Source organism: Chiloscyllium plagiosum, unplaced genomic scaffold, assembly GCF_037043375.1.
Source record: "Chiloscyllium plagiosum isolate Xiang-an unplaced genomic scaffold, Cpla_swu_hap1 HiC_scaffold_52, whole genome shotgun sequence".
NCBI lineage: Eukaryota > Metazoa > Chordata > Chondrichthyes > Orectolobiformes > Hemiscylliidae > Chiloscyllium > Chiloscyllium plagiosum.
The window spans coordinates 12,994,169-13,018,689 of record NW_028270190.1 but is presented as its reverse complement, the minus strand read 5'-3'; the positions used below and the strand labels follow the sequence as shown (position 1 = coordinate 13,018,689).

At 44.3% G+C, this 24,521-nt stretch overlaps 1 protein-coding gene across 1 annotated transcript; it reads left to right on the top strand.

Moving 5' to 3' along the window:
- Positions 1-1,226: 1,226 nt before the first annotated feature.
- On the top strand, positions 1,227-19,902 carry LOC148134798 (putative G protein-coupled receptor 139). The gene is made up of 2 exons (XM_087985367.1): positions 1,227-1,365; positions 18,992-19,902. The coding sequence occupies exons 1-2, from the start codon at positions 1,227-1,229 to the stop codon at positions 19,900-19,902; spliced, it is 1,050 nt and encodes a 349-aa protein (XP_087841493.1).
- The last annotated feature ends 4,619 nt before the right edge of the window (positions 19,903-24,521 follow it).

Genomic DNA, 24,521 nt, shown 5'->3' with positions numbered 1-24,521 from the left:
TTTAAGGGGACCTGTTCTTTCGCCAGTTACTCTTTTGTCCTTACTGCATTTGCAGAATCCCTTTGGTTTCTCACTGACCCTATTTCCTGAATCTTTCTCATGTCCCCATTTTGCCTTCCTGCTTTCTCTCTTGAGCGTCAACCTGCTGTGCCTGTACTCCTCGATCCATTCACATGATCTCTGCTGTCCAACCCAATCACATGCTTTCTTTTGTTTCTCGATCAGAGCGTCAACTTCACCAGCCATTCAGCATTCCTTCCACCTGCCAGCCTTGCCCTACTCATGAACAGAAACATATTGCTGCTAGACTCAGTAATCTAATTTGTAAAGGCATCCCACTTTTCTGCGAATAGTCTGTCCTGAGCAGCTTTTCAATGTGCTTGCATAAAACGTTCATAATTGGCTTTACTCAATTTCGAACTTTATATCAGAACAACTCTTCTCCATATCTATTTTAGTATTTATAGTTGCTGCAAACAGGCTCAAGAAGCAGAATCACCTCGTGCAACAGGCAGGAGAGGCTGAATGGCCTCCTCCTGTCGCTCTGTAACAGACTCAAGAGGTTGAATGGTCTCATTCTATCCCTCTGTACAGAGAGACGGGGCAGATTGCAACCTATCCAGCAGTCTCAATGCGCTGATTCAAATCTAAATGTTATGACAGGATTGAAAACAGGGCACTTAAGAACAGGAGAAACATTGCATAAACTTAATGAGCCATAAATATTATTACCCAGGCTTATGATCTCTACTATTTTCCCCACCAGCTAGCCTCTTATAAACAGGGTGGAATATGTACAACCCTGCAGCGGCTTGGTGCCAGTCCCACATACAAGGAAGGAGGATTTAAAGTATTGAAAGATTTATGGTCCACAGTTGAGACACCCTCATCCATGCCATCCATGCACCGTGAGTAAATGTTCCCTTTTGTTTTTGCATGAAAAGTGACGCAAGGAAGGGGTTAACTCAGCCTGTTTGTTTAGTGACTGTGATTAATGAGAGTCTCCATGGATTCTAACTATTCCAGTGGAGGGTTTACATCTTTTAATAATAAATGTGCTCCATTCAATGTGTTAGCCCAAAGAGCGAGTGGGAGCCGGGAAAGCACTAACAGAGATCAGAAGCTCCAGAAGGACGGTGAGGAGAGATCAGAATCTGAGAACATTATACTGGAATGTTCAAACAATGGATCAGAATCTGATAACATTATACTGGAATGTTCAAACAATGGACAGGGATTTATACTGGAATATTTGGGTTATTTCTACATATTATGAATATTTGCCATTATCAGCGCTGATTGAATATATACTTCGCATTATTCAGTATATTTATTATCCAATCCTGGCTATCGTTGGCGTCCCTGGTAAGTCTCACTTTCCATTTATTAATTATGTTCAGCGTTTTGACTTCAATACTGTTCTCTTCATTTCGTCTACTCTCCTTGCTGCTATTATTGTACCTGCTAAGAGATTGAATTCAGATATTCATTCCACAAACCGCTGCTAACTGCATCAGTGAACTTGTTCATGCGGTCTTCTCCCTCTTTCCTTCGAGCAGTGTCCCTTTGGGTCTCTATGTTCAGATTCAGCTGTGAACCACGGTTCGTTGTATAACTGACCTTGTTATTCAAATATTGGGAGAATGGAGGTCACTCACTTCTGTTCTGGTTATGAACTCTATTTCCTTCCTCTGACTCCATACCATCTCTGGCCAACATCTGAGGCTGAAACATTCAAATCGCAACTGTCGTGATCATTCTGGCCATGAAATGATTCCTGACACCACACCCTGAACATTCCTAATTGTAATTCCAAACAACTCCAGAATATACTTCACTGTCTCATCCCATCTGATAGTTAAGACTTGAGCTATGAAATACAGACTCAGTGATGTCAATAATCTGTTGCTGACAATACCAGCAGCACATCTGCATAAGAAAATCTGAGTCGACGCGGTATGGATCGTGTCTGAACACAAAACAAAATCCGATCCATCCATCATTTCTGTAGGCACTGATCGAAATTGTTATTCGCACTGGAAATGCCATTATATTTTTTTTTCAATCACGTCATCATATCTTGCCCTCAGTGCTTCTCCTGTGCATTAAAAAAAACTGCTGCTAGTTGTTCATATTAAAATTAATTTCCTTCATGCACTTACTCTCTCTGACAATGATTTTCACATCTACGAACGCCCCAGAAACGCACACACACACACACACACACACGTACACGTAAAACTCGTTGCCTTGAGTGGGTGTATATGGAGATACAGAAATAAATTTGTGGAAGACCCAATTACTGTTACTCTCCGTATGGGCTGCAAATCGTCCAGTGCTCGGCCGAAATCGAGACCATGTTTAGCAGCAATATACTGACAAAGGTTTGCAATACTCCCCATGGTGGTCAGATGGCCTGGTTCACAGGTCGACGCAACATCGAGGGCCAAATGGCCTGTTCTGCACTGGATTGTTCTGTGTTCTATGTTCTAAATGAGGTGTGTGTTGTTTTAGAAATGGGAGAACTGACGGTGGAAGTGACAATAGGTTTAAAGTGAGAACTGCCTTTCACTGAACATTGCTCCTTACTTGGCTAGTGGGATGTGGATGTTTCAGAATCTCCTCGTCCTGTCCGACTCATGTAATGTTCCTCCTCAAATGGCGGGGGCCGGGGGTTAGGCAACAGCTGATTAGCACTCCAAAATCCGGCTTTTCCAATTCTGTCCTATTAAAGACTGTTTCCCCTGTCATGTGAGAAAGGGAGGGAGGATGGGAGTGGTGGCCCTGCAGTTAGTGCCTGTGCAGATTGGGGGGGGCGAGGGGGGGGGGGAAGTTGAGGTGTCCAGAGTGAGTCAGTGCACAGTGTTGAATCAATACAGTGTTATCAGTGTGAGGCTGTTGTGTAGGCGACGGAGAGACTGAATGAGAAAGGGTGTTTCATTCAATAGTGAGAGTGGTAGAGCATGAGCCTTTATTGGCTTTTGCTGCTATACTGATGTACAGCGAGTGTACGGGAGCAGAGAGAATACAGTGACACTTGTCCTGGCAGAACGGGGCAGGCTATTAATGCTTCTCCTGTATTGCTGGACATGTCTGCCGACCATCTCAGCGTCAAAGGAAGCCTCACCTAATGTCTTGTCCACGTCTATTAGAAATAACAACACAGATCCCGTCCTTTAATTTCCACCAAATCAGTTTGGATGGAGCTTACAAAGAGCAAGGAGAACGAAACTTTGGTGAGTTGCATATCTGACATAAAATTGTCTCACAGATTTTATGCATCTTATGCTCTGGAAATTAGATCTGCAAGCATTGTAGGTGCTGCGGTAACAATGAATGATTCAAGTTCCATTTCAATTCCCTTAATCAAGTGAGTACTAATGCTGCGACAAATAATTTCCATAACTATATATGAGGTAGGTTGAAGCGTGTGTCGTGAACCAAACGAGAGATCAGCTAATTTCAGATTTGGTGTTCCGTGATCAGAAGTGTTAATTCATAACCTTGCTCTTAAGCAGCTTTTGAGAAAGAGTGACACGGCGTCTGCATTAAAAATAGAATGTTTGAACATTACTTAACAATTTAGAATTCTCTGAACTTGGTTTTCCCCTCTGTGTTGTAATCAATAACACATTCTCCTCTTCTTTTCCTTCTCTGTCAAAATACCCTTTGAATATATTCACATGACACACTCTGTGAGATTCCTTTCTGTCTGGAGTTCACCTCACTCAATTTTACTTTTGATTTGATAAGATCCACTAAACCTTGGTTTTAAAGGTTCGCCAATCACTGGAAATACCATGAACGCCTTATCTCCAACAGCAAATTTGCAGTTTCTGATTTTTTGTCTGTTTGCTGTTCCATTGTATGCTGCGATTCTTTCAAATCTTGTTTAGTCAACTCCCCCACTCTATTTAATTGTTACTGAACGTTCGAAATATAGTCCAACTGTGTGATCTCTGAATTCTGACTTGCCAATTTCTCCTCAATCAGTTTTAGAGATCTTCTGCCATTATGCCCAAAAACTAAACGGACTGAATTCTTTTGATTCTTCTGTTGCTTCACTGATCGCAAAAATCGCACAAACGGAATTCCCTTATGTCAGTCATCTGGATAGTTTTGGCAATCAGCCCTCGTCATGGTCTTCAATGTCTGATGCTACCTTCCTCATGCTCACTCCGAAACGAGATGGTGCGCAGTGGATTTGAGCAGTTTTCTTCCTTGAGAATTTTCGATGTAAAGTTTGACCCTTGATCGATTGGATCCTTCTTAGTATTCCATATTTAATGAAAGTGTTTAGTATTTCTTCCGCATATTTCTTAGCTGTGCTACTGCAATGGAACTCCTCTGGAAATCTCGTGGAAACATCCATTATTGTTAATATATACTGATCCCCACTTTTCCGTTGAGCTAGTAGCCCTACACAATCAGTTAAGACCTTCGTAAAGGTTCCTCAAATCTAGGAATAGGTATTTAACGCGCGGGTTTCATAACTGCATGTGTTTTGCCAATTACTTGAAACGTTTGACATTCCCAGCAAAATTCAACTACATCCTTCGCTAGTCCAGGCCAGTAAAATGTCAGTGTATATTAGCTTGAGGTTATCTCACCCCTAAATAATTCCCCAGTGGTAGACCATGGGCCACCTACAACACCTCCTGTCTATACCCCACTGGCAATAAGATTTGATGAAACTTTGCCAGTTTCTCATCTGCATGAATGTGTGATGGTCTCCATTTCCTCATTAATACATCATTTCTGAGATAATAACAGTCAGCGACGCAGTCAGATTATTTTTATTGTGTATGTGCTGTGATAAAATTTCTTTAAATTTCAGCTCGCTGCTGTAACTCAATTAAATTATCTGTGATAAAAAATATCGGTTTTATCATTATTCTGCTTCTGATTTGTCGCAACCATCTGATTAAATAGAGTCTCTGCTGATTCCACTTCAACCTTATTAACTGTAGTATTGATGTCTCTCTAGTTTCAACTCACTACATTGTGACCTCGTTGTAAATGAGTCAGGATAAATTCTGGGATGTGTGTTCTGCAATAACTCAGTTTCTTGGTTTTCCATTAGCTTTTAAACCACAGTAGTCAGCACTCCTACTAGTCAATCAGCAACATCATTAGCAAAGACAAAAATGTATTCCTGGAGCTGAGAGTTTGTCCAATCACCCAACGTTCAATTTTCCAATCTTCGCTGGAAAATTTACCCTCACTTTACATAAATGAGTGATTTTTGCCTCACCATGAATTCCCATTACTGGTACATTTTCAGGCGCTGGTCATTCAGAAGTGCATATCTCCCCATCTTTCAATCTCACACATTGAAAGGATTCGGTATCTCTTAATATTGTAACCTCTTTCCCTGCTGCTCCTGTCCTTTGCGAATAAACTTTACCTTCCCAGTATTTGGTCGAAGAAGATCTGGCACTTACTCCTTCAGCAACTTTCGAACAGTTTGTACATTCTGGTGCAGCTTCCCAGCCTTCACTGTGCTTTCTTTTACCACTCAAAACAATTCACTGATTATCCTTTTTTCCGACATCTGGCTTCCTCGTGCTTTTCCTAACCCACCAACAATGTGATTTTATGCGGCTTACTTTATTGCAGTTAAAACGCTGCCGCTTTTTAAAAACTCCTCTTGATCCTTCATGGGTTTCTTTTTCACCCTGTGGAGTCGAGTATCCTTCTAATCTTTACCGAGATTACCTTCTCCTTTCCTTTTCCACAATTTCTATCCCTCAAGGATGAAAATGGAGTTTGGAAGGCAAACTTTGATTTATGGACCAATTCATAAGCGTGAGCCATTCCAGCTGCGATTCTTGCCGTTTTAACTCTCTTCACGTCCACGTGAGTTCTCACTGCTTTAGAAAGTGAATTTTGAACTCCTTTATTAGTGCCAATTTCTCAATTTCAAATTCCATGCCTTTCTTCATTTCTGCTCTCTCTCTTTCTCTCTATCTCTCTTGTTCTCCTTAGGGTGGCACGGTGGCTAAGTGGTTAGCACTGCTGACACGGATCTGGGATCGATTCAAGACTTGGGCGACTGCCTGTATGGAGTTTGCATATTTTCTCCTTGTCTGTGTGGATTTCCTCCGAGTATTCCAGTTTCCTCCCACTATCCAACGATATGCACGTCTGTTGAATTGGCCATGCTCAATTGCCCACAGTGTTTGGTGCATTAGTCAGAGGGAAAAGGGTCTGGGTGGGTTACTCTTCCAACTTATTGGGCCAAATGGCCTGTTTCCACACTGTAGGGAATCGAATCTTCTCTCGCCTTTTCATCGTAATTCGACGTCGTTTCCCTCAAACTCAAGGTGCTTCGCGTTCAACTGAATTTTAGCCATCTTGAAAGATCTGATGGCGTTTCGAGCAAATTTAAACGCTGACCTATTGCTGTAATTATCTCTGCTTTCCTCCCGGGGGGAGGCAGCTCCAACTCCAGGTTGCCTGCTAAGTCCAGCCTCCTGGACTTCATCACCTTTTTTGATACCCCCAAGGGAACTTCCTCCACCTCCAGAAAGCCATTGGTGACTGAGAGAGCCAATGCTATCCCAAGCACTGTTTAAATGAACAGAATTCAACATCCAGAATAAACTTACTAACAGCTACGACTCGATACAACAACCCTCATCCCAAACTGCAAATATCGACCAAATCCCGCAAAAAGCCTCAGTCTTTTATGGACCAGCCCAGACCCCCTTAAAACATTAAAAAAAAAACCCCAGAAACTAACTTTGCCAGTTGTTTTAAGCGGGTGTAACTTGAATATCCCGGCAGTGATGCCGCTGTTCAAAGCACTTAGTTTTAAATATTACAGAACTTCTTTACAATATTAACAATTAAACACAACCAAAAACTAACAGCATACAAAATCACTTAAACTGTTCAAATACCGAACAGATTATACCAACTTAATGATGGTATCCGTGATTAGTGTTGGGCCACAATGATCGGTGTTGGGAAAGCAATTACTCACAAGTTGCATGGATGATTTCGAATTGGGGAACATGTTTAGGCTGTCAATGTTTGCAGATGGCAATATGCTGGGCGGTATAGCAAAGTGTGCAGAGGACTGTGTAACATTTCATAGGCAAACAGATACATTGAGTGAGTGGAAAGAGGTCTGGCAGAAAGAATTCTATGTTAATAAATGTGAAGTAATGCATTTTGGTAGGGGAAAGAGTAAAAATGCTTATTATTGAATGGGAAAAAGTTGTTGCATGCTCCATGCAGAGGTACCTGGGCGTCCTTGTGCACGAATGACAGAAGTTTGGTCTGCAGGTACAGCAAGTGATTAGGAACGCAAATGCGTACAGCTTTCGTTTCGTCATTTCAGAAAGGTTGTACCAGCAGTGGAGGGGGTGCAGAGGAGTATCACAATGTTGATTCCAGAGTTGGCGGGTTGGTTTATGAGGAGAGATTGCATAGATTGGGATTATATTCAATGACACTCAGAGAATGAGGGGGGAATCTCATAGAAATATATATAATTATGCAGGGAATGGATAAGGTAGCAGTAGAGAAGAAGTATCCACTGGCAGGTGAAGGTAGGACAAGAGGGCATAACCACAAAATTAGACGCGGGAGATTTAGGACTGAATTCAGAATGAATTTCTTCAGAGCGTGTTGTTAATCTATGGAATACCTTGCCAAGGGAAGTGGTTGACGCTACGTCAAAAACATTTTTAAAGCTAAGGTTTTGCTTTTTCAAAACTAAACGAACTAAGGGTATGGCGAGTGTATGGGTAAGTGCTCCTGAGTCAACGAAAAGATCAGCCATGCTCTTATTGAATGGCGGAGTAGTCTCGAAGTGCTGGATGGCACACTACTGCTCATATTTCTTACGTCTGTTATGTCCTTATGTTCCAAATCCCCGTACACCAAACCAAACCAGAGAGAAGCTGAGTTGGGAGAACCCGCAAATCCCCTCTCATTGTGCAATTGCTTTTTTGAAACTCGAAAGTCTTGTACCTGAGACAGTATCTGTTACCTACAAGTAAACTGGCCGTAAAACCCTATCATGCCCAGATTTTTCGGAGTGTGTGCCTTTTACGAACATCTGAAAAAAAAGTTAAGGATACTTTTGCCTTGTTAAAGGAGCAACATTGTTGCATTCATTTTGCTCACCTGATGGCCGTCATAAGTGTACTCTTGCATGCTCTTGAAGGTATTCATTTGATCCCACCTCCCGATACCTGACATATAGCTCCTCCATATTTCTTGACCAGAACCTCAATAGCCCTCATTCATACACTGTTCACTACTTTTGCAAGCATTTCCCTTCACACTAACCACATGTCTCTGAACTCCCGTTGTCTCACTTTTGAAAGACTGCCATTTTCTAGCAACTCACTTACCGTGAATAGCTTCCCCCAATCATCTTTCTTTAAAGTTCCTGCCTAATACAGTTATACCTAAATTATATTTTCCCCAGTTTATAGCGTTAACTTACTTACAGGCCTATTCATTTCCAGAAGTATTCTCAAACTAATAGTACTACGGTCACTGGTCCCATCGTTCTCTCTCTCTCACAGCTCAGTCACTTGCCTGCCTTATGTCCCATGGGGAAATAGCGTTGAGGTCTAGTTCAGATGAGCCACGATCATATTGAATGAGACTGCAGACTTCAGGGTGCGAATAATTGCTTGTGTCTCAATTTATTGTTGTGAGTATATGCGTTTGTTTCTATGTTTGCCTGTGTCTTTGTGCTACAGTGTATTAATGTGTGTATCTCTGCATCTGCATCTCTGACCATTTGGGATTCTGTTGTTTTGTAAGTGAATTCATTGAATGGGGATCAAAATGTTCCTCTTCACTCTCTCTGCCTCTCCGTCTGTCTCACCCTCCTGAGTTTAAAGTGGTGTAATACCACACTCTGATGCCCCCTCCGCGCTAGTGCACAAGCAGCAGCTTTGTTTGAAAAGGCATCAAAGACAATGACTCTTTTGAACTCAGTTGGTTGTCGTGTGAAATCTGAGGAGTTCATTGAAAAGTTTCTGATGTCATTGCTCATTTCGCCTTATTAGATCCTAGATTCAGGCAGCATGGTCACTCAGTGGTTAGGACTACGGCCTCGCAGCGCCGGGGAACCAGCGATTCCAGCCTCGGACGATTGGACATGTGGCTTCTGCCCATTCTGTCCGTGTCTGCGTGGGTTTCGTCAGGGTGATCCAGTTTCCTCCAACAATCCAAAGATGGGTACGGAAGGTGACTTGGCAATGCTAAATTGTCCATAGTGTTCATGAATGTGTAAGTGAGGTGCATTAAGCAGGGGTCAATGTAGATTAATAAATTTGGGGAACGGGTCGCTGTGGGTTACACTTTGGAGGATCAGTGTGGAGATGTTGGATCATATGGTCTGAATGTACGCTATACGGACTCTGTAACCGAGGTACAGATTCTTAAGCATTTGATACAAAAATGCAAGAAAGAAAAATGGAAGTACAGTACAACAATAAGAACGTAAAATAAAAAAAGACTCGATTTAGAGTCCATAAACCCAGTCTCTGCGAGCACCGAGTCTCCAGACTGCACCGGCCTGAATCTCCAGACCGCACTGAGCACAGTCTCCAGGATACCCCGGGCCCAGATCCCGGCCCGTGCTGGGCCCAGTCTCCCGAAAACTATGGGATCCATCTCCAGACCGCCCTGGGCCAAGTCTCCAAACTACGTTGGGCCGAGTCTCCAGACCATACTGCGCTGAATCTCATGACTGCACCCGACCAAGTCTCTAGACAAAACCGGGATGAGTCTCCAGACTGAGCCGAGTCTCCAGACTGCACAGAGCGAAGTCTACAAACTGCATCAGTCCGATGCTCCACAATGCAGCAGGCTTTGTATCCAGGCAGCACTGAACCCAGTTTCCATACTGCTCCGGACCCAGTCTTCACACCACAACGGTCCCACTGTCCAGACTGCACTGGAAGCAGTCTCAACTCCACAGCACGTACAGTCTCAAGACTGCACCAGGCCCAGTCTCCCGGTGCTCCAGGCCCAGTCTCCAGACTGCAAGGGGTCAGGTCTGCAGACTGCACCAAGCAAAGTTGCCGGAAAGCACTGGGTGGATTCTCCAGACAGCAATGGGCTATATCTCCAGATCGCACTAGGCATCCAAATGCTATTGTGTCGAGTTTCCAGACTGAACCTCGTGGAGTCTCCAGACTGCATCGGACCGAGTCTCCACACTGCAATGGGACAAGTATCCAGACTGCACCGGGAAGAGCGTCTAGAAGCTATTGGGCTGAGGCTCCAGTCTGCACCAAGTTAAGTCTCCAGACTGCACTGGGCCCAGGCTCCAGACAACACCAGGCGGCGTCTCCAGACCGCATTGGGCCCAGTCCACAGACTGCAATGGGTTAAGTCTCGAGACCACGGCAGAGTCTTCGGAACACATCAGGCCGAGTCTCCATATCGCGCCTTGCTCAGTTTGCAGACCAAGCTGGGCTTCAAAACTTGGTGTCTTCCCTCCCACGCCAGACTCCAGTTTTGGACTCCCCTCCAGGATACCCCACCTCCATTCTTCTCAGAAAAACTTTAATACGGTAAAAGTTTTGAAAATTCTTCACTGAAACCAAAATAAGATGAGAAAGTGAAAAAGTACAGGCGGCGCAGAGGTTCTCCGGCCGGAAAATGCAGAATCTGCCGCCATGTTTATGATACTTGACGACTGTTTCCATGAGAAAAGAATTACTTTGGAGACTTGAGCAGTTTTATCCGATTCTTTGTAATGTTGCCCCTGAAATATTGACAGAAGAAGATAAATATTCCCATTGCTGACCGGTATGCTGCTATTGGGTTTGTTTCAGGTCTTTACAATTCATTCTCAACATAATTTGGAAGAATACATCAAAGCATATTGAAAGTTAGAGATAGTCGAATAAAATTCATCTCAAACTCACTGAAAGGGCTTGGATAAAAGTTTACTACTGTGGTCTGAATAGCTCTCCGTATTGGACAGATATTTAGTCCGGGTTTATAGATCGATGCAATGGTGTGGACGATAAAATGTTCCACTCTGGGCAGATTTCTTGGTTGGACAGACCAGAGCATGGTCTACACAGTGTTCTACGCTGAGTGGATATCTCCTTTGGGTTTATAGTTTTTGGACTGGTTCTGTGGTGTGAATTGGGAATGTTGTTTAACGAATCATTTCAGCTGCTCTGGCAATGCCTTTACTTTGTGTTCTCATTCTTGTGATTGGACACTCCGTCTCTCACTCTATTTACGATGCAGTGTGACCATGCACAGTACATCATGTTGGTGAATATCCACTGTCCTGACAGCAGCTACTGCCTCTTCACTTCGAAGCAATCAACAATTTCCGTCACCTTCGGTTCTCCTTGTGAAAAGAAAGAATTACGTCTCAGATAAAGGCCGCCGCCCCCACCTTGATACACGGTTCAATACACCCTCCTCCACGCCTTTCCCCAACGCCAACCAGCCACATCATATATCCCGTGTGTACTGAGAGCAATGGGGTCACTGGGAACGTCAGGGAACTCCCTGTCAGGCAGTTGGAGCAGCACGTCCGATGTTTGAACGTCAGAGTGAAAGCATCAGTGTACACTGTATCAATAAATCCCATAATTTCTCCGTTGATATAATGCACAGGCCTTTTATTGTCCTGAAGAATTCACAGGTTCACAGTTACCGACGTTATATCCCATCTGCCAAGTTGCTGTCCATTGCTTATCGAATTCCGAACTCTGGATGTCCTGTTGAAAACTACGCTTCCTACCTAATGTAGCGTGATTGACGAATTTAATTAGAACGTATTGTTCCATTAATTAAAACCATTTGGAAAATGAGAAAATAGTTGTGGACTCAGCACTGATCACTGTGTCACTGTATTTAGTAATTTCTGTGAAACTGATAGATACTAATTCATCCCTAATTTATACCAGCTTCTGGCTCCGGAACCTATCCACCCGCATACTGATGTAGCAGCTTTGAAAGGTTGAATATTCCCTTCCATTTCCTGTATAACATTCATTAGAGATTAAAAGATCTGGTCCAACTGCTGAGTAACATCCTTCAACGGCTGAATGGCTTCTTTCTGTTCTTTCTTTAAAATTCTTCATGGGCTGAATAGCGTTTTTGCAGTAGCTGTGTAACTGCAAATGGTTCTAAATATCTTAGAAACATCAGTGAACAGTTCACTTCTGACTTTATGATGGCGGGAAGGCCATTGGTATTGCAGCTGTTGACAGCCAACAATGTCTCATGAATGGCCAGTTTCCACTTGCACGGTCGTTTGGAAATATGCCCTACTGCGCAGGAGTTCGGGCCACATAACACAGTAGGCTTTATCTTAAATGTGAAGCAGAGACTTTCCGTCTGCCAGGACTGCATGCTGGGTGCTACCACAGATACTGTTCGGGAATGAAACATCTCAATGAGAATGCTTCACTCTTGTGTTTCACCCATCACTTCCCGCAGTCTGGCTGCGCTGTATTTTAGGTCTTGCTCTACTCATTCAATGGTGTGCCTGTGGAGACACTCTTGGTGTACAACACCCTGAGTACGTTCTGTGTCCTTGTCACCCTCAAAGCTTCCGCTGATTTGTTTGCAAAGTCGAACAGGACTGATTCATCAACGTGGAATCGTGTGGAGGGCAAGGTATGTCCAACATCAGGAGATTTCGTAGACCATCCCTGACCTGTTACCATTAGATTTCCCGGGTTCTGGAATCAATGTTGGGGAACTTCGAAGTACTTCCATCCTTGAATGTAAACTATGGTGCACCCACCACAGGTCAGACTCTCCTACTGGTGGGACAGGATCTGCTCACGCAGTCTGATGGAGCTTCATGAAACATTGCCCATCGGGTTTAATTATCTGAGTCAGACTATCTCAGATTGTTTCCTGACTGGTGAATGTGACGAGTCGACGTAACATTGGAGCAGGGGAAAATGGGTTAAAAAGCTGAATGAAACTACTATATCGAAATGCATTTTGTATTCTCAAAACAGATTAAGGAATTCACTGCAGACTTCGAGGGGAAATCGATATGATTTAATGGAATTGGAGAGACATTGCTACAGAGGGGCTGATATTGGGAACTGAATATCCAGAACATTTTATATTTTTGAGTGTTATAAAACAAATGAAAAGTAGGTGGGGAGAAATCTTGGAATTAGGGATGCCATCTGTATGATTGTAAAAGCGGATTAAAGAACAATTGATCGAGATTGTATAAACCGTAATGTTTTTTTTCTTGCAAATCACCAGTTGAGTTTTGGGAGAGATTCCCACAGTGAGGCTGAGTGGGTCTCAATTAACTTACTGGGCAAAAAGGCCTTTGTGATGTGGATCTCCATGACACTCTAACATTCTATACTTGACATTCCCTGGAAAATTCTATAACTGTTATTCTCTGGAATATTCTATCATCCATACTTCCTGCAACACCCTGCAACTGACATTCCCCAGAATATTGTATATCTGGCATAAAGTTTCTATCACAGACATTTTCCAGAACTTTCGGTAATTGACATTTCCTGTGTTTTGGACGAGGCCAGACCACTCAAAATAATCTTCAGGAGGCATTCCATACCATAACTGTGCAATTAGGTTTGGTAAGTGTGCAATGAAAACTACGTGGATTATGTCAACGAGTTTGCCGATCAGGTTTAAAACAGACAAAAAACAAATCACAAAATTACACAATGAAACACATAGAAAAGAATTTAAGAACCCCTACAGAAATCAGTCTATCCAATATAGACGTAGGTATGATGTTCCAAACAGTCGCAATAAGTAAACGAATTTAAACACCCGTACAAATGTAACAGGTTGAAGTTAGGAGAGAGAGAGAGAGAGAGAGAGAGATTTCCCACACAGCTCACTATTGAACTCCCAAGTAGTACTGGACAAAATTAAACTGTACAGCGAGAGAACTCACCACTCTGCTTTCAGTCCAGAGGTCACTTCTAAATCATGAACACTTTGGCTCGAAGTTTAATCTATTTACATAGAAGCAAAAGGCCTTTCAGAATTCTTTTCATCTCTGTATCAAACCAGCAAAACCAGAGCACGGCTTGGTTTCTTACCCACTGAAAGAAATCAAGGACAGAATATCTTTGAGCCCAGGAACATCATTTCAAAAAATACGGATTAACTTTGTGACACCAGTCCCCATAAAAAAAAGAACTCTCAATACCAAAAGATGTCCTCATGTTTAACCTTTCAAAAACCAGTTAGTAGACTAACAGGCATATGCACTATACTAACTATAAACATGCAAACATGCACAACCACATGCAAATTCAGGCAATGGTACACCCACCAGCAAACGCCTCTGGATGTCATTTCAATCTCGATAAGGCATCGGAAGTCAGTTTTTGCGACCTGACACATGCACAATTGTCAAATCGAATAGCTGCAACAAGTTCTGTCTAAACAGTCTGGCATTTTTGTTCTTAAAATTTTCCACAAACGTCAATGAGTTATGATCAGTGCATACGATTGTCTCAGGTACATTGTTGGAAATGCAAACACTGAAATGATGCATTCCACGACCAAGCTTCACATCTATTCTCCACTGTTAAATATTTCTGTTGATGAGCTCTCAAATTCCTGGAAAAATACACGATGGGCTTTACTGTCGCTTATACATCCTCCTGCAGGAGCACCACACTGACACCCGCATCACTGACATAGATAACCACCTTTAAAGGCTTTGTGTAATCCGGGTGGCTAATACTGGGGCAGTGGTAGACAGAGTTATTAGGCTGTCAAATGCCGTTTGACAGTCCTCTGTCCGCTGAAAAGGTTTGCCCATTTTTATCAATCCAGTGAGTGGAGCAGTCACTCTGCTTACGATTCGGCACAAACGTTTGGTCAAATCCACTCAATCCCAGGAACCGTTGTTTAGCTCTTTTCATCGACGGTGTGGGAAGTTCACAAATTACTTTCATTTTCGTGTCTGGTGGGGCCACGTCTCCAATAATATGGCCTAGAAATGTGACCTGGGCTTTCACAAATTCACTTTTAGCTCGCCATACCACCAAGTCCGCCTTCTGAAGTCGTTTCAACAAATCCAATAAATGCTGTAAATATTCCTTCCATGGGGAACTAAAAATCACTAGATCATCAATACACACCACACAGTTTGGCAATCCAGCAAGAACCTTATTAGTCAGTCTCTGAAATATGGCTAGAGCGTTTTTGTTTCATACGAAAAGGCATGACTTTGAACTGATATAATCATTTGGCGCTACGAAAGCCGAAATCGCTTTTGCTTTCTCTGACAGAAGTACTTGCCAGCAGCTTCTGAGCAAATCCAACTTAGAAATGTAAGTTGCTTGTCCCACATTTTGGTCACAGTCCCACAACCGTAGAATTGGATATGCATCAGTCTTTGCAGCAGTCTTTGACATTGTGTTAGTCCATAAATAATCGTTGGATACGCTCTGGCTTTGACACGATGCCTATGGGTGAGCTCTAGTTACTGGAGCTCACTTCAGTTATGCCATCTTGGAGCATGCACTCTATCTCCTTCTGAACCTGTGCCTATAGGGTTATGCCTATACAGATGTTTCTTAATCGGTACACCATCTCCTATCTCTACATGATGCACAATTAGGTTAGTACTTCTCAGTTTATTTCCGCATATCTCCCCAGGTCATAGTAATAACACTTTCAGGTCATTTCGATTTTCTTGAGGAAGGTAAGTCAATAATTTATCACACTTTTTGACAAATTCCTCATTGTTCAATTTGATTTGAGAAATGTCCAATTCAGAATCGTCTGAACGTGGTTCTTCCTTCTGTGCTGTAATCATTAACACCTCCTCCACTTGCTGTCCATCCCTTTCAAAATACAGTCTGTGAGATTTCTTCCTATCTGGTGTTCTTACCAAGTAGTGGACCTCACACAATTTCTTCTCGATTTAGTACGGTCCACTAAACCTTGCTTTGAACAGCTCACCTGTTACTGGAAGTGATAACAATACTTTATCTCCAGTTGCAAATTTGCGAATTTGTGATTTCTTATCCGCTTCCTGTTTCATAGTATGCTGTGATACTTTTCAATGTTATCTAGACAACTCCCCACCTCTATTTCATAGTTCACCACAATTTGATACATCGTCCAAATGCCATCTAATTTCTGACTGGTTAATTTGTCCTTAATCTATTTTAACTATCCTCTTACTTTATGCCCAAACATTTATTCAACTGGATTGAATTTGGTCGATTCATTCGGTATGTCTCTGATTGCAAAAGTACAAAAGTCCCTTATCCTAATCCTCTGGATAATCCTGACCATAAACCCTTAACATGGTCTTTAATATTTGATGCCATCTCTCAAGCCCTCCCTGCTATTCTGGATGAAACGCAATAGATTTGAATTGCTTCATTCCCAAGTTATTCATAGCCTCCCTGAATAGTTTGGATGTGAAGTTTGATCCTTAATTTGTCTGAATCTCTGTTGACAATCCATATCGAGTAAAAAATGTAAATAATTCTTCTCCAACCCTTTTTGCTGTGATGTTGCATATTAGGATTGACAATGAAAACAACGGAGCTTTTAACGCCCTTGTCTTCCTCAAGGGTTTCTTTTCTTACCTTGTGGTAAGTTATCCTTATGATCTTCACTGAGATCTACCTTTCCCTTTCCACGTGAAAATTTCTCTTTGCCCCAATTTCTCTCCGTAATGGTCTGAAATTCATTCTCGAAGCCTAGCCCTGTTTTAGGGACCAGCACATATTCATCAGCTCTTTCAGCTGTTACTTTTGCTGCTTTTACTCTCTGCTCTTCCACAAGAGTTTGACTACATCAGACAGTGATTTTATGACTTCCTACAAAGTAATTACCTCTCTAAGGCCATCATAGGGTTGCTCGATTTGGAAAGCTCTTATCCATCTGCCGAAACTTCTCGTTGATCCTTTCAAACTCAGGATAGATTTGACCAGCATCCCTCCTTAGATTCCTGCAACTTTGTTATAAGGCTTCTGGTACAAGCTCATATGCACTTAAAATGGATTTTTTTCACCACCTCATATTTTCCAGATGTCTCCTCTGGTAGTGATGCGAATATATTACCAGCCGAACCTGCAAGTTTCGTTTTGATCAACGAAACCCACATTGCCACTGGTCACTGCATTTGTTTAGCCAGTTTTTCCAACGAGTTGAAAAAGTCTTCCACATCCTTCTCGTCAAATTCAATGTTTGAATATAATTAAACAGTTTATCTCTCGGTTTATGACTACCATGGGCGTGCTCACCTTTACTCTACTCCTCACTAAAACTCACCTCAGCCTTAACGTCCAATCTTTTAAGCTGGATTTCCTTTTTAAGTGTCGGTTTTTTAATTTCAAAGGCTGTCTCTTTTTCTTTCTCTGCTATTCCTTTTTGCCTCTCTTCTGCTGCAGTGTTTTTTCGCTGTCTTCTGTATTTAATCGGAAATCAAGCTACATCATTTCTGCTGTCCATTCCTTAGCGCTCGCCTCAAATTCAAGCTGCTTCATTTGCAATGGAGTTCTTGTCATCTCTGTAGATTCCGTTGGATTTTCCAGCTCGTCTAAAAGATTACCTTCTGCTGCAATTAACGCTACTTTTTTCAGAGAAGCAGGCAGTTCCAATTCCAGATTCTCTGCTAAATCTTGCATCTTTGTCTTATTCTCTTCTTGCAAATCGTCCAAAGTCAACGCATCCACATCCAGAAAATAATTGGCGATCGAAAGAGCGATTACTCTCCCAAGCTTTGTCCACCCAACCAAACCAACACCAGACATAAAGACACTCGCACCTGCCACTCACTATTTAAAATCCCGCAAAGTGCCCCCAACCTTATATGGACGAGGCCAAACCACTCAAAACATTCTTCAGTCGGCAGCACAGACTATAATTTGCAATCTGTTTAGTTAAATATTCAGTGAAAATTACCAGGATTAAGTTAGCGAGTTTGACTACCAGTTTTGAAACACAAAAATGCATTCACAAAATTACGCACTGAAACACGAAGATCAGAATAAAGAACCCCCACAAAACTCAATCGATGCAAACTAGATTTAAAGTATGCTGTTCCAAATTTTCAAACAGTCCCAATAAGCAAACCCCTTTCAAAACAGTATAAATGTACGACATGTTTGCAGGTTGAAATTAGAAGTGGGGTGGGTGGGGGGGGGGGGGGGGGGGGGGTGATTCCGACAGCTCACTGTTGAACTCCCAACCAGTACTGGACTGAACTAAACTGCTCAGCAGGGGAGCTGACCACTCCCCTTTCATTCTAAAGTTCACTTCTAAAACATTATCACTTTGGCCTGAGGTTTCATCTGTGTGCATATAAACAACAGTTCTCTCAAAATCCTTTTCATCTCTGTTGAAAAACATTCTGATCAGAGCCTGGCCTGGTTAATTACCCCTCCGAAAAAAAAAACATGACAGCGTAACCCTGAACCATGAAACAGCTTTTTGCATTTGTGATACTTGGAATATTCTTTCACAGAGTATTTATAAACGGATAGACGTCAGTGACTTGAACAAAAGATAAGATCCTGAGGGAAGAGATCCGGTTCCAGGGAGGAGCAGATCCTGTTTGGAAGTCTCCTGAGGCAGTTAAATGGTTTAATATGTTTTCGTGCGTTTGAGTTTCTTCACGACAGAGGGCCGAGCGCATTTTAGACTAAAAGACAGAAATTTCCAATCCCTACCTGTCCTCTATGAACGGGGAGGGAATCCTACAGAACGACAATGTTTTCATCCTCCGTATTAGGAACTGTGAATAAATTATCTCTGTCCACTCTCGAGTGATCGAGTGCGCGGTAATGTTCCACAAAGCATAATTATTATGAGTATATCCCTGTGTGTTTGGGAGAGAGGGCTTCTTGTGATTTATGACACAAATTTGTCCCTTTTGTTATTTCAGCTCCAATCCTTTTAATAAATGCAGTGACAGGTTTGAAAATGTCACTGGATCGTTACACAAACTTGGTCTCAAGGCTAATGTATAATTTGTTTGTTTCCTCCCTCACAGTTAACGTAGTGACGATCTACCTCCTCCTTTATAAAGATTGTGGATTGTCCCCGTGTGTCAGACGTTACCTGGTGGCCATGGTAGTGGCGGATCTATTGGTCATTATTTTCGATCTGATATTGAGACACATCCCAATTGTTTATTATGAACAGTTTTATTTCTTATATTCCATCCCTGTGTGTAATATCCACGCTGTCCTGCTTTATGCAGCCACTGACTGTTCTGTCTGGTTCACCGTCATTTTCACCTTTGATCGGTTTGTGGCAATTTGTTGCCAGAAGCTGAAAATTAAATATTGCAGTGAGAAGACGGCGGCTGTGGTTCTGGGAGCAGTGACTGTGCTGAGCTGTTTAAAGAACATTTTCTGGTATTTTATGCTCAGAGATCGGTATTGGTTGGGAAACGCACCCTGGTTTTGTGATGTAACAAAGGATGTTCGCTACTCCCGTGTCTGGATCACAATCGAGTTCGTTCACCACATTCTAACCCCGGCTCTCCCATTTCTCCTGATTCTGATGTTCAATGTTCTCACCGTCAGACACATTTTAGTGACAAGCAGAGCCCGCAGGAGACTCCGCGCTCACAACAAAGCAAACGCTCAATGTGACACAGAAATGAGAAATCGAAGAAAATCTGTCATTTTACTCTTTGCGATCTCAGTCAATTTTATACTATTATGGGCAACGTTCATGTTATATGCCATATGGTACCGCATGGATCATATTGAGAATACATCTATGTTTCTACATGCTTTTGTGAGGGAATTGGGCTTCAAACTGCAACTCCTCAGTTACTGCACAAACACTGCCATTTATGCCGTGACACAAGCAAAGTTCAAAAGGCAGCTGAAGAATGTGCTGAAACATCCCTTTACCCAATTTCAAAAATCAGTTACATTCACTCGGAAATGAATACATTAATCGTTTTCTCATTTCAGTTCACTGTTTCCGCAATGAAATAGCCTGACACTGTGGCAACAGACTGAGAGTCGTGCTTTTTTGTACAACCTTATGCCATAGGGAAATACAGTGACATATTTAATGCTTCTCACAAATCAGGGACCAGTGAGAAAAAGCATCATCCCACTGACTGCATCGATAACTTCAGTTTGTAAACAATAAAAGTATTCTCTAAAAAGTGTCAAGCAGCAGAGTGAATGATATTGTTTGCGTTTGTGTAGAAGGAGCTGAGCTGGAGAAAACGGACTTCGCCACATGTTCTGGTCCTCAGGGAAGGGGAGGGAACAGGGGCAGATCTCAGGTTATTAGTTTTAGACACTCTATGCTTACTTTCACCTCTGGGTCACCCACTCCGACATCGCCTAAGGCTAAATTCAACTCTCGCCCTTTGTACGTCCCCATCCATGTATTCCTCCCACGCTCACACATTCCGTTTGTCTCTCTCTCCTATTTCTGTTCGCACATTCAATTTCACTTTCTCCTGCTTTACCATAATCCTTCACGCTTTATCTGCATCGTAATCTTTACCTCCTAATCTCCATTTCTCCACACATCCCTTCCTCAAATCCTCTCTCAGCATCCAGTGCGAAGAAATAGAGTCGGGGGCATGGTGGTGGTGTGGACTTTCGACCGTTGATTGGGTAGCAGAGGGGGTGTTGTGGAGCATCAGGCAGTTGCTTGGATAAATGTCTGAGGATTGGCCCAAATACCGTTCCGAGAGGACTCAGTGGGTGTGAGAACACATGCTGTTACTCTGGGGCAAATGTGGGGGTGACACCATAGGCTGTGCCTGGTGCTAAAGAGTGGGGGTGGATCCACAGGATATTCCACGTGGCACAGATTATGTGGGCATGGGGCCAAAGGCCATTTTTAGAGGATTCATTTGAGAGTGTTTCCCAGGCCAGAGATTAGGGCAAGGACTGTGGGAGGGATTGAGCATGATGGAGGGATGAGAATGGGGTGGTGAGAATGAGGGTGGGGTAGTGGCTAGGGAAGGGAATCTGAGAGTGTGCGAGTGTGTGTAATTGAGAAAGACGGTGTGGCAGTATGTGGGAGAGTGAGCATGTGAGTGGGGGAGTGTGCGGGTAAATCACCTTGATGTTGGCAGAGTGTGCGAGGGAGTGAGCAAGACAGTAAAAGAGAGTGCCGGGGAGTGAGCATGACAAGGAAGAATTGTGCAGGGAAGTGAGCATGACACTGGGCAAGTGAATGTGGGAGTGAGAGTGACGGTGGGGGAGAGTGCAGGGACTATGCATAATGATCTGGAAGCATGCACGCGAGTGAGCCTGATGTTGTGGGACAGTCAGCATGACAGTGAGGGAGTGTGCAGGGGAGTCAGCATGATTTTGGGGCAGTTTGTGGGCGAGTGAGAATTATGGTGGGGCTGTGTGTGGGTTAATCATTGTAACAGAAGGGTAGTGTGCCGGGGAGTGCGGGAAATGGTGTGGATGTGATCCTGGGAGTGTGTGTGACTTAGAGGGTTGGGCACGGGAGAATGCGTGATGCTGGGGGAGTGTACGGGGTAGTGAGTGTGATGGTGTGGAAATGAGAGGGGAAGTGTGCGCGTTAATGGGGTGTCTCGTGATGGAGGGAGTGTGACAGTGTTGTAGAGTTCAGGGAAGTGTGTGCGATCATGGATGATTGAGCAGCGGCGTGTGCTTAATTGTGTGGATGATAGCAGGGGAATGAGTGTGAAGGTCTTGGAGTGAATGTGGGAGTTTGTGTGACATTCGGGGATTGTGCAGGGGAGTAAGCATGATGGTGTGGAAGAAAACAGGGGAGTGTGCGTGATCATAGGATAATGTGTGTCTGAGTAAGGATGACAGCGGTGGAGAGTGAAGAGGAATAAGCATGAGGGTGGGGGATTGAGCGGAGGATTGTGCATGGTGATGAGGAAGTGAACGGGGCGATGCGTGTGACGGTCTGGAAGTAAGTGCTGGAGTGTGCGTGCAGGTGGATGAGTGTGCAGAGGAGTGTGCATAATGGTGGGGATGTGAGCAGCAGAGTCGGCGCGATCGCGGGGGAGGGAGTGAGCATGATGCTTAAAGAGATTATGAGCAACCGTCACTGATAGGGAGGGGGTGAGTAGGGAGTGTTTGCGAGCGTGGAAGAGTGAGCGGGGAGTGTGTGTGATCGAGGTAGAGTGAGCGGTGTAGAGACTGCGACCGTGCAAGAGTGTTAGAAGGAGTGAGCATGATGGTGGGGGATTGAGCGGGTAAGTCTGTCTGTTGGTGCACCGTGAGTAGGGTACTGAGTGCTACATTAGGGGAGTTTGCAGGGAAGTGAGCTTGATGGTGAGGGAGTGTTTGGATGAGTGATTGTGATGGAGGGGGGTGCTGCAGCTGAGTGAGTGTCAATGTGGGGTAGTATGCGGGGACTGTACATGTGATGGAGAAGTGTGCAGGGGAGTGAGGGAGACAGAGGGGAGTATGCGTGGGAGTGAGCATGACCATGGGGTTGAGTGTGCGTGACTCAGCATGGTGGTGGAGTGTGTATGGCGGTGTGAACATTGCGGTGAGTGTGCGGGAGAGGGAGTGTGATTGTGGGGGACTGTATTGGGGAGTGAGTTTGACTGTGGAGAAGTGTGAACGAGGTGCGAGCGAGATGTGGGCGTGTGTTCGTGGGGATGAGCGTTACGGTGAGGACGCATGCTACAGTCATGAGCGGAATGGTCGAGGAGCGTCCAGGGAAGTGAGTGTGATGGGGGTTAGTGTGCAGGAAGAGTGACCATAAAGGGAGGAAATGAGCGGCGGGTGGATGGTACTGGTGGTGGATTGTGAGTTAAGTGTGCATGATGGTGTGGAACTGTGTAGGGGAGTGCGCCTAATGGTGACAGAGTGTGCAAAAGAGAGAGCGTGATGGTGGGGGGAGTGTGGGAGAGTGACTGTGATGGTGGGGAATTGTGAGGGGGAGTTTGTATTCCAAATGGGTAGTGTGCAGGGAGAGATAGCATTTGTAGGTTATTGTGCAGGGAGAGTGAGCATGACTGTGGGGGAGTGAGGGTGTCGTTGGAGGAGTGGGCAGCGAGTGTGCGTGATGGTGTGGAAGTGCACAGCAAAGTGAGCCTGATGGTGAGAAATTGTACGCACACAGGGAGCTTGGCAGTTGCGGAGTGTGGGGCTGAGTGAGCATGATGTTGGGCGCATGTGCAGTGCAGTGGTTGAGACGGTGGGGAAGTGTTCAGGTGCATGAGTGTGACGGTGTGGCAGTGTGTGGGGAGAGTGAGCGCGATGATAGGATATGTGCTGTGAGTGAGTGTGACGGAGGGCGAATGTGAGGGGGAGTGAACACGACGGTAGGGGAGCGTGGGACGAGTGAGAGGAATGGAGGTGAGTGTGTGGCAAGTGTGCATGAGGGTGTGACAGCGTGCAGGGGAGTGAGCCTGATGGTGCCGGAGTGTGCAGTGGTGTCAGCGTGATGTTGGGGAATTATGGCTGAGTTTTATGGATTGACCATGATGATGGGTTAGTGTGCTGAGCAGTGAGCGTGATGATTGATGACTGAGGGGGAAATTGTGACAGATGGTTGGGAGGTGAGCAGGCGAGTGAGTGTGACAGTGGGGGAGTGATTGGTGGAGTGATTATGACGGTGGCGTAGTCTGCAGAAAGTGTGAGCGTGATGGTGGAGGAATGGGAGTGGGAGTAAGCATGATGGTTGGGATGCGTGCGTGTGAGTCAACATGACGGTAGTTGTGTGTGCGGGGAGTGGTCATTACAGTGACGGGGATTGCGGGGGAGTGAGTATGAGATTGGCAATGTGTTTGTGGGAGTGAGCGTAACAGTGATGGAGAGTCCGGGAAATAGAGAGTGATGGTGAAACAGAGTGCGGGGGGGGGGGGTGTAGTGAGTGTGACGGTGGGCGGTTAGCGTGATGGTGGGGTAGCATACAGTCGAGTGATTTTGGCAATGGCATAGTGTGTGGGAAGTGAGCATGATGGTGGAGGAGTGTGTGGGTGAGCCAGCATGATGGTGGGGTGTATGCAGGAGATTCATCATTACAGTGAATGAGTACGTGGGGGAGTGAGAGTGACGGTGGGAACTGTGCGGGGATATGAGTGTGAAATTGTGGGAAGGTGCGCTGGAGTGAGCATGACGGAATGGTACTGTGGGCAGGAGTGAGTGTGACAGTGGTAGAGTGGTTTTGGAAGTGAGCGCGACAATGAGGTATTGTGTGGGGAAATGAGTGTGTTGGTGGAGCAGTATGCTGGGAAGTGAGTGTGACTGTGGGCGAGTGTGCGGAGCAGGGAGCGTGATCGTGGGATATGTGCGGAAGAGTAAGTGTGATCGTGGTGAACTATGTGGCGAGTCAGTATGTTGCTGGGTTAGTGAGGGGGGAGAGTGAGCGTGATGGTGGGGGAGTGTTCGAAGGAGTGATGCTGCTGGTGGAGGACTGAGTGGCAAATGTGCATAAAGGTGTGAAATGCACAGGGTAGTGACCCTAATGATGGCGGAGTGTGCAGCAGTGTAAGCATGCCATTGTTGTGAGTGTCGGGGTGTGATCATGGTGAAGTGTGCCGGGAAATGAATGTGACAGTGAGGGAGTATGCAGAGGAGTGATTGAGACAGCGGGGG